A 9,505-nucleotide genomic window follows, 5' to 3' on the forward strand; every position below is an offset into this window, starting at 1 on the left:
TCCCCTTGATCAACGAATTATTACTTCTACTTGGTAGTGAGAACTTGAATGTTGGCTGCTAAGAGAACGATCTCGCTCGCTGTGCTTAGTTGAATCTTAATCGCATACCCCGACACATAGAAAAGGCTCTTGAGATTTCCGCCGGCTGCATACACATAGACTAACTATTAATCTGGAGCAAATAGAATCTATGTCTTTACAAGAAAGACGAAAGCTTTGCAATTCAATCTTCCGTTGGATGAGAAGGGAAATATTTTTTCATTCTGCCAATATTTTAACTTCCCCTTTTCAATCGTACAAGCAAATTTAATGCCAAGTAGACTACTCAATTTACTACACAGAAGTATAGTAAAGTTTTGCTAGCGAGGCAATACTTCGATGACAATTGTTTAAAATACTCACCAAAACTCTAAGAAATACGTTAGTTCAACAGATACTAGATATCTTAAATCGGAGGAAGAGAAACGGTCATTTTATCAGGCTACACAATGCCTTTGGAGGTACGCACTGTTAAAACTCTCTATTTTTGTTTTTTTAACTACATATAAAAAAGCTGCTGATATCAACTGTAAGCTACCCGAAGTTGCCTTAAAGCTTAAATACTTCATTTCAATAAAGGTCAACATTCAAGTAGTTAGTAAGATGAGCGCAGTAAAGGATCTTACAAAAAACAAGCGAAGTATAAATTTTCTTTTATATATTTGCAGATATTTAAATCTGGCCATTTCTTAACAGTCTGACTACAAATATCTGTCATCACTTTTCGAAGTTCCAAAATATTTCGTTTCAGTGGCGTATTGCTTTCCAAAAATAAATTTATTTCCACAAAGCTAAAAAAAAGCTTTCGAGGAGCTTTAATAATTTTGGTAAGATATAAATATATATTTTCATATATGTATGTGTATGTATTTGGATCTTCGCCGTGAGTATGCTGTATGGAAATTATTGTTTTGAGTGGCGAAATTATTAGTTGCATGGAAGATCTCAACTTGTTCGGACGAAAGCAGACAGCACAGCAAAAACGCCACAGCATTTAATATGCCACAATAAAATTTAGAGAGCTCTCGAAAATAAATAAACGCATACATACATATAAAGCAACGAATATAAATATGAAATATTGGATTATTTTGATCTTGACTTGTTTCTGTGCGAAGAATGCATTTACTTTGCCACAATTTAATATCGGTAAGTAAGAGAGACGTTAGGAAATACTAAATTAAGCAAGAGTTCAAAAGTGCAAAATGAGAAAACAAAAAAAAAAAATATATATATAAATATTTAGGTGCAATCTTCTATGAGAATGAATTCGATTTGGAGCAAGATTTCATCGCAACCGTGGAAAGTATAAACAGTGAGGGAGTGAACAACTTCGAAATGTTGCCACTAATAAGACGCATCAGTGAAACGGCTGGCAGCATAATCCTACAACGCGAAGGTTTGTTGGCAAAAAATTTAATTTCTTTTTTATTATCGAAAATAATAATATAAATATTTACTTTGTGCTTGCAGCGTGCGATCTAATTGATAATGGTGTCTTAGCTATTTTTGGACCAAGCGCGCAGGCAGACAGTGGTGAGTGGCGGTGTGTGTGACAGCGTGACAGCGGTGGGGGTGTTTTGTATTGTGGACAGCAGGCTAGACTTTGAAAATATTTCAAATATATACTAAATATATACAAACATATATTTACTTTCGAACGCGTGCCGTCAACTATTTTTATTATTTTTGCTTTTAAGTTAATATTTTGTATGTGCGCGCATGTGTGTCTAATTTTAGCTGCTCTCGCTTGCTCTCATTTACTTTGCGCTCTCGCTAGACATTGTTTCGCTCATCTGCAATGCAACCGGCATACCGCATCTACAATTCGATATGGGCTATGAGGAGACAAACAGGGAGCGCGTCAATCATCAGATGTCGTTGAATGTCTTCCCCACACAGCAGATGCTCTCCAAATCTTACGCGGATATCGTACAGACCTACGGCTGGCGTAAATTTACCATTATCTATAATGCTGAGGATCGTAAGTAACGGTATTACTTATAATACAACAACAAATTATTTAATAGTTTTTCTTATTTTTCGTTTTTGTACAGCAAAAGCACCGGCACGCCTGCAGGATCTGTTCCAGCTGCGCGGTTTACATAATGATGTGGTGCGCGTGCGCAAATTCAAACGCGATGATGATTACCGTATATTATGGAAGGGTATAAAAGGTGAACGTCGCATTGTGTTGGATTGTGCACCGGAGTTACTGATTGATTTGCTGAATACCTCCATCGAATTCAATTTGATGGGACAGTTTAATGTGAGTATTTAAAACGTTGTTACTGTTGTTACTGATACCAAGGTACGCCTAGGTGTTGAGGTTTGGAAGGTTGTGCGATTTTTTACTATAACATTAGGTAAGCAGATTCAAGTTTCACACATATATTTCTCGATTTAACGATAAACAATGTCTCTAAAATAGATTTCGCCGGCTTTTTTCGAGGTTAATTTAAATGGCCGTTTGTCCTATGGCCTCAGTTTCGCCGATCTCCTCGATGAAAATTTTTTCTCAGCGAACATTCTCTTGAGATATGAGAACAGGAGAGAGTTCCTGGGGTCCGGATCTGCAAACTTCTCTGGATACAGAAGCAAGTCCAAGCCCAATTGAAGGATTTTTGCCATTGTTTTCACTGACTGTCACACACGGTGTCTTGGTGGTGTCACATAGTCTTGGTGAAACAGCATTTCCTTTGTTTTCAAATGTTGTCGTTTTTCGCGGATTGCGTACTTCGAAGGCTCTAATAGTGCTATGTAATAATTGCTGTTGATGGTACTTTCTTTTTCAAGGCAGTCAGTGAAAATTATTTCATGCGCCTTAACCTTGCCAGCTGACAAACATTCAGAGTCCAAAACCTCGGGTTTATTATATCTGAACTTCTCCAAACTCTACTTCAAACCATGAATTCGTCATTGATCTTGGTCAGAACCGAGCTCACGCGGCACTCACTTTGCACAGACCTATCCCATACCCAAGTAATTGCGAATACTATAATGTACACGTTCAGTTAATATCTTTAGAGTGTTTGCAATCTCGAAGAACTTCACTTTATAGTTGTCCAAATTTATTTTATGATTTTTTTTTTATCTTTTCGTCGGTAATAACTTCTTTTCCAAAAATCAATATTTTATCAAAACGCGAATTTTCTTTTAATCAATTTTTTTATATTAACAAAAGTTGCTTCACTCCAAATCATAAAGTCTGCCATCTAAGCTCCCGTAGCTTGTAACGAGTCATCAACGAAGTTTGTTGTCTGGCGTTGTCCTGGTGGAACACTACACCCTTCCTGTTGGCCAATTCCGGACGAACGCCTACTTCTAGCAGTCCAATTGTTCACAGCAGATGTGGGAATTAAGCGTCGGGTCATATGGGAGCCGCTTATAGTGGATGATTCCCTTCCAATGCCACCAAACACACAGACAAACCTTCCTGGCCGTCAATTCCGGCTTCGCCACTGTTTGAAACGATTCACCGGCTCCGACCACGATCATTTTCGCTTGAAATTGTCGTATGTGAACCTTTTATCATCGTCAGTTACCATCCGCTTCAAAAATGGATCGAGTTCGTTCCGTTTCAGCAGCATATCGCAGGCGTTGATTCGGTCCAGAAGGGCGTCACATCAAGTGGCACAAAATATCAAGCTGTCTTGTGTATTCAGCCTTCTGCAGATGGATTAAAATGGTTTAGTGACTAACTCTCATCTTCTTCTGGGCGATGGCAGCAGGTGCCACATGCCGGTCTAACTCGATGTTTTCATGATTTGATCGGTATTCGTCTTCCGCTGAGTGGCTTATTCATGGTGTCGTTTTCACCCACTCTGAATCGTCGAAACCATTCGTCCGCAATTCGTAGTGATAAAGTACCATAACCCAAAACAACATTAATCTCACGGATCTTAAAAATAGCCTTTTGTAGGTTTTGTCTAGACCTTTCAAGGATGTATAGTATTTCGAGATACGAGCTCTGTAGCGCTTTGTACATAGCCGCGATATTCAGAAGAAGGCGGAAGGATTTGATAACTTATTATGGAAAGTGTTTCTTTAACACCGGCTGAGACGGATGGCCGATATCTTCATATTAGTATCAGTAATCCATTAGTTTCAGAAAAATGGGTGATTGAGCGCTATTTGGCTTTGAACCTGCCATAAAAATATACACGTTTAAAACGCGAGTCGGTTGCTCCGACACAAACGCCTATTGTAGCCGTCACTCCTGCGTGAACAGACGCTTAGAGGGATTGTCTTATATTGAGGAGGAGAGAGACTAAAGCCCGCTACCCCCCTAACCAATTGACGGTTACAGACTTGATACTTGTTAGTAACTATACTATTTCATATATGGGGTCTAAGCCAGATAGTTAATGCCAACTAAGACCCTGTAAACGTATCATAAAATTATTATTTACAAAGTTGAAGACTTTCATGCTTGTGACCTTTGTTTCTAAAGATTGAAATTACCATTCTCGTTAGGCAGAAATAGCCTTGGAAGTTAAAGTGAAGACGCGTTAGCTGATCGAACTGTTCTGGTATTTTTCCAAATTCGGCTTTACGGTTTAGAAATAGAGTCTACTGTACTACAAAATATTGCTATTAAACTAATATAAAAATATATACAAACAAATATGGTTTATACACTCACCACTTACAGAATTTGCTGCTAACCAATCTGGAAACGTATAATGCCAATTTAGAGGAATTGCGTGACAATGTCACCTTTGCGGTCAATATCACAGCGACACGTCTGAAAATGGATGGGATTTCTCCCGTGAGTTCGATAATAAATATATAAAAAATGTATAAACTTTTAAAAGTAAAGCCTTTTTTCACACACAATCGTCTACATCCCACCACACAGTATGCGAATACTATGAATGACACCGATCCCTTATTTGGAAAACCCATACGCAAACTTCTACAAGATTTACTCTATGACGCAGTGCATGTCTTCGCGAATGCATTACGAAATGTCAGCCATAGCTATCAGATACGAGCACCGCGTGTGCGCTGCAATTTCAATGAGTATGAGCAAATGCAATCGTGGCCCATGGGACGTTACATCTATCGCGTGATGTTAGCGGTAATTTGTTAACACCTCGCCACACTGCAAATATTTGACTTCTACATTAGCCTTGTTGAATTTCCAGACATCCGGCGTCAATAACACGGATTATCGCACGAGTGACCTGCAATTTGACGAGGAGGGACAGCGTACTAATTTCGGTATTGAAATATTTGAACCGCTGGAAAATTATGGTATCGCCTTCTGGGATACAAAGGGGCAAATTACGCCGCAACACGTGGAGGTGAACATAACGAAGAAGTTGGTTTATCGTGTGGCAACGCGTATTGGTGAGCCATACTTCATGGAGATGTAAGTTTCTATAGTTTCTATAATAGAACAAACAAACAAAAAAAAGCAAGGTAAGGAAGGGCTTAGTTCTGGTGTAACCGAACATTTTATGCTCTTGCACGTTGCCAGGATAAAAGCCAGGGATTATCTTCAGCTGCATAAAGATGAAATTTATATGGGATCTAGGGAAAGTTTTCAGCCGATTTTGTCCACTTTAAGGGCAAAGCTGCACTTCTTCTTTATTGGCGTAGCCGAACTTATAATAGCGCACGAGTCGTTATTCCTTTTCGCCGTTTGGCGCCAATTGAAGATTCCAAGTGTAGCCAGGTCTTCCTCTGCTTTCCCCGGTGGGTACTGTGTCGAATACTTTCAGAGCTGAAGTGTTTTCGTCCATTCGGACAACATGACCCAGCCAGCGTAGCCTGAACTATGTTAATGTCATCGTATATCTCATACATGTTATCGTTCTATCGAATGCGATATTCACCGTGGCCAAAGCGCAAATGACCATAAATCTTACGCAGAACTTGTCTCTCGAAATCTCTCAACGTCGACTCATCGGTTGTTCAATCGTTCGAGCCTCTGCACCAAACAGCAGAACGGGAAGGATGAGTGACTTCTACAATTTGGTCTTTGATCGTCGAGAGAGGACTTTACTTCACAATTACCTACTCAATCTGAAGTAGCACGTGTTGGCAAGAGTTATTCTACTTTGGCTTTCGAGGCTGGCAATTGTTGTTGGTGTTAATACCGACTGGAGCGTAGTCGCGAGTAGGATGATTGTTTGTTTGATGACAAAAGATATTTCGTCTTGAACTAGTTCAACACCATATCCATTTGCTTTCCTCTTTTATCCATTCTGAAGAAAGCAGAACTAACGACGCGGTGGTTGAGGCCAATAATATCAATATCATCGATGTACGCCAGCAGCTGTGCACTCTTATAGAAGATGGAACGTCCTCTATTCAGCTCCGCAACTTGAATAAGGCCTCCGGCAGCAGATTGAAGAAGTCGCACGATAGTGATTCACCTTGTCTGAAATCTCGTTTGGTATCCAATGGCTCGGTGAGGTTCTTCCCGATCCTGACGGAGCTGTTGGGGATACACAATGTCAGCTTGCACAGCTCGTGCTATCAAAAGCAGCTTCGAAATCGACGAAAAGGTGGTATGTGTCGATTCTCTGGTCTTTTCCAAGATTTGGTAAACATCTTTTTGGTTGTTGACTTTCCAGGTTTAAAGCCAAACTGGTAAGGTGCAATCAGTTGTTTGATATTACAAACAGCACCTTATATGCGATGTTAACGAGGCTTATCCTACGGTAGTTGACGCAGGTGGATCGGGCAAAACACACTTAAATTCCAATCGTCAGGCGTGTTTTCGTCCGACCATATGCTACAAAGATGCTAATGCATGCCCCTTATTAGTTCTTCATCGCCTCGTTTTATTAGTTTGGCAGGCAATCCATCGGCAGCCGCCGCTTAGTTGTTCTTAAGACGGGTAATTGCTATTCGAACTTCTTCTCGGTCGGGCAGTGAAACGGAGCAGACGTTGATCAACGATTGGGGAATCTGATCTGCCTTCCCTGGCGCTATGCTTTTACTGCCATTTAGCAGACTGAAATAGTGTTCCCTCCATAATTTTAGTATGCACTGGACAGTGGCGGGCGCGTATCTTAACTGCAACAAGATAGTGGTCCGAGTCGATGTTAGGACCTCGATGTTAGAAACATATTACAAGAGTATAGAAATACAGTAAAATTTATGCTAACTATTCTAGACCCGAAATGGTGGAGCAGAATGTGACTGGTAATGAACGGTATACGGGGTATGCAGTCGATTTCATTAAAGAGTTATCGGAACTCATGAATTTCGAATATGTATTCGTGCCAGTTGCGGACAATGGCTACGGAAGATATAATCCAGAGACTAAACAATGGAATGGTATTATCGGCGAGATTGTCAACAATGTAAGTAACTATAGTGACAGCGGAGTTTTTCTAAAGCATTTTATTATAATATCTGTGAACTTTGACATTAAACTAGACTTTATCATTTTCCCTTCATTTAATTTTATGACACAATGGCTGCTTGAACGAAAGATCGTGGCAAATTGTTATTATATAGATTATTCTAAGAAACTTAAGAGTCTTGCATCATATAAATCAGCGCTGCTTTTCGTCTCGACCACGCTTTATCACTATCTCTTTCATTTTGCTCTACTTTTATGTTTAGGATGCTCACATGGGTATATGTGACTTGACCATCACACAGGCGCGGCGTACTGTTGTCGATTTCACAGTGCCTTTCATGCAGCTCGGCGTTAGCATATTGTCCTACAAAGAGGTAACAGAATCGAAAGCTTTGGCTTTCCTTGATCCTTTAAAAGGCGAAGTGTGGATATGTGTCATTATTGCCATATTCGTGATCTCCTATCTGCTTGTGATCTCCGCCAGGTGAGCTTTTCCAATTGTTGCCATATATTTTTCAAACTTCGACGTCTTTATACTTCCAGAATCGCCGAAGACGAATGGGAAAATCCACATCCTTGCAACAAAGATCCCGATATGCTGGAGAATAAGTGGGATTTATTCAATACCTTTTATTTGTCAGCGGCCTCCATAATGCAGGCTGGTTGCGATATGTTGCCTAAGTAAATATCTAATTACCCTTCGTTTTATTTACATGGCAATATTTTTACCTACATACGTTCAAATTTATTATATTTTGCTTGTGCAGAAGTGCGCCATTTCGTACATTTACAGCCATGTGGTGGATAATCGCCGTTATCATACCCAATTGTTATACGGCTAATTTGGCTGCCTTCTTGACAAGCTCCAAAATGGAGTCCACCGTTCAGGATCTGAAGGGTCTCGTCGAACAGGTAGATATTAAGTTTGGCACTATAGAAGGCGGCAGTACGTATACGCTGTTTGCCGAATCTAACGAGACCGTATATCGATTGGCATACAATATGATGAAAAATGAAGATCCCTCCGTATTCACGAAGGATAACAAGGAGGGTGTAGATAGAGTGCTTAAAAATAACGGTTCGTATATGTTTCTTATGGAGACGACGGCTTTGGAATACAATATCGAGCGCAGCTGTCATCTGCGTAGTGTGGGCGATAAGTTCGGTGAAAAGCATTACGCTATAGCGGTACCCTTCGGTAAGTAGTATATTATGATGAACAAGGTGTTAAGTGCATTTTTGGACGTTTTCACTTTTATCTGTAGGCGCCGAATACCGTTATAATTTAAGTGTTAACATTTTAAAACTAAGCGAGATAGGTAAATTATTCCAACTGAAGAATAAATGGTGGAAGAATGACAATAAGGAATGCGAGGACAATGATGAGGATGCGGATAACGATTCCTTGGGTATTTACGAAGTACGTGGCATATTTTATACGCTTTATCTTGGCTTACTAGCTGCTTATATTATGGGTTTCATTGAATTTTTAATGCATTGCCATAGTAGAGCCAGCGAGGAAGGGGTGAGTGTTGAACGCGTGGACGCGTGTTTTGTGTAATTTGAGATCTTATTGTCATTTGTGAATACCTTTAGTTGCGTTTTAAAGAGATTTTAACGAACGAAATGCGTTTCGTATTGCGCATATGGAATAATCGGAAACCGGTTAGTTGCACGCCCACTGCGAGTATTGCGGCTTCATCGCGGCGCTCATCGAATAGAACCGCAAGATCATTAACGAAGAAGGGTTCGCAACAATCCAGCGGTAGCGGCGAAGAGTTAAAGGAGTTGGCAAACAACAAAGTAAAAAAGAACGGCACTATCATTAAAATGAACGAAGTGTAGTAAAATTGTTTTAGATTAATGTTAAAAAGTGCAGAAAAAATAAAAAGTAAAATATTGCTAAGTTATCTTGAACGTAACAGAAAGTAGGGATTTGGAAACCTTCGAAAGGAATTGGACTGATTTTCAAATTTTCGAAATTATGAAGCCCTATTTCCATATCCGTCTACACCACAAATCCTTTGTTTATCCATGTCCCTGTCTTATCTATATCTATATCTATATCTATATCTATATCTATATCTATATCTATATCTATATCTATATCTATATCTATATCTATATCTATATCTATATCTA

General features: G+C 39.6%; 1 protein-coding gene across 2 annotated transcripts; it reads left to right on the forward strand.

Annotated features, from left to right (window-relative positions):
• Nucleotides 1-989: 989 nt before the first annotated feature.
• LOC108970309 (glutamate receptor ionotropic, kainate 2) lies at nt 990-9,429 on the forward strand. 2 transcript variants are annotated; one of them, XM_018935626.1, is made up of 15 exons: nt 990-1,188; nt 1,286-1,438; nt 1,513-1,575; nt 1,820-2,023; nt 2,097-2,308; nt 4,694-4,810; nt 4,901-5,122; nt 5,190-5,416; nt 7,172-7,361; nt 7,627-7,847; nt 7,907-8,044; nt 8,131-8,561; nt 8,629-8,783; nt 8,873-8,888; nt 8,960-9,052. In XM_018935626.1, exons 1-15 carry the CDS (start codon nt 1,113-1,115, stop codon nt 8,968-8,970), a joined length of 2,436 nt encoding a protein of 811 aa, XP_018791171.1. In that variant the 5' UTR covers nt 990-1,112; the 3' UTR covers nt 8,971-9,052. The 2 variants fall into 2 exon arrangements, with proteins under 2 accessions (XP_018791171.1, XP_018791170.1); XM_018935625.1 differs by having other exon boundaries at nt 8,629-8,888; nt 8,960-9,429.
• Nucleotides 9,430-9,505: the final 76 nt, after the last annotated feature.

This window comes from Bactrocera latifrons, unplaced genomic scaffold (genome assembly GCF_001853355.1).
Source record: "Bactrocera latifrons isolate USDA-ARS-PBARC rearing strain unplaced genomic scaffold, ASM185335v1 scaffold_298, whole genome shotgun sequence".
Taxonomy (NCBI): Eukaryota; Metazoa; Arthropoda; class Insecta; order Diptera; family Tephritidae; genus Bactrocera; species Bactrocera latifrons.

What these genes read in the sequence shown, in the direction of transcription:
- LOC108970309 (XM_018935625.1), top strand. Translation starts at nt 1,113, where the DNA reads ATGAAATATTGGATTATTTTGATCTTGACTTGTTTCTGTGCGAAGAAT. An exon ending in ATTTGATGGGACAGTTTAAT is followed by an intron (nt 2,309 to 4,693) that starts GTGAGTATTTAA and finishes CACCACTTACAG; the next exon opens with AATTTGCTGCTAACCAATCT. An exon ending in CGCTATAGCGGTACCCTTCG is followed by an intron (nt 8,562 to 8,628) that starts GTAAGTAGTATA and finishes TTTTATCTGTAG; the next exon opens with GCGCCGAATACCGTTATAAT.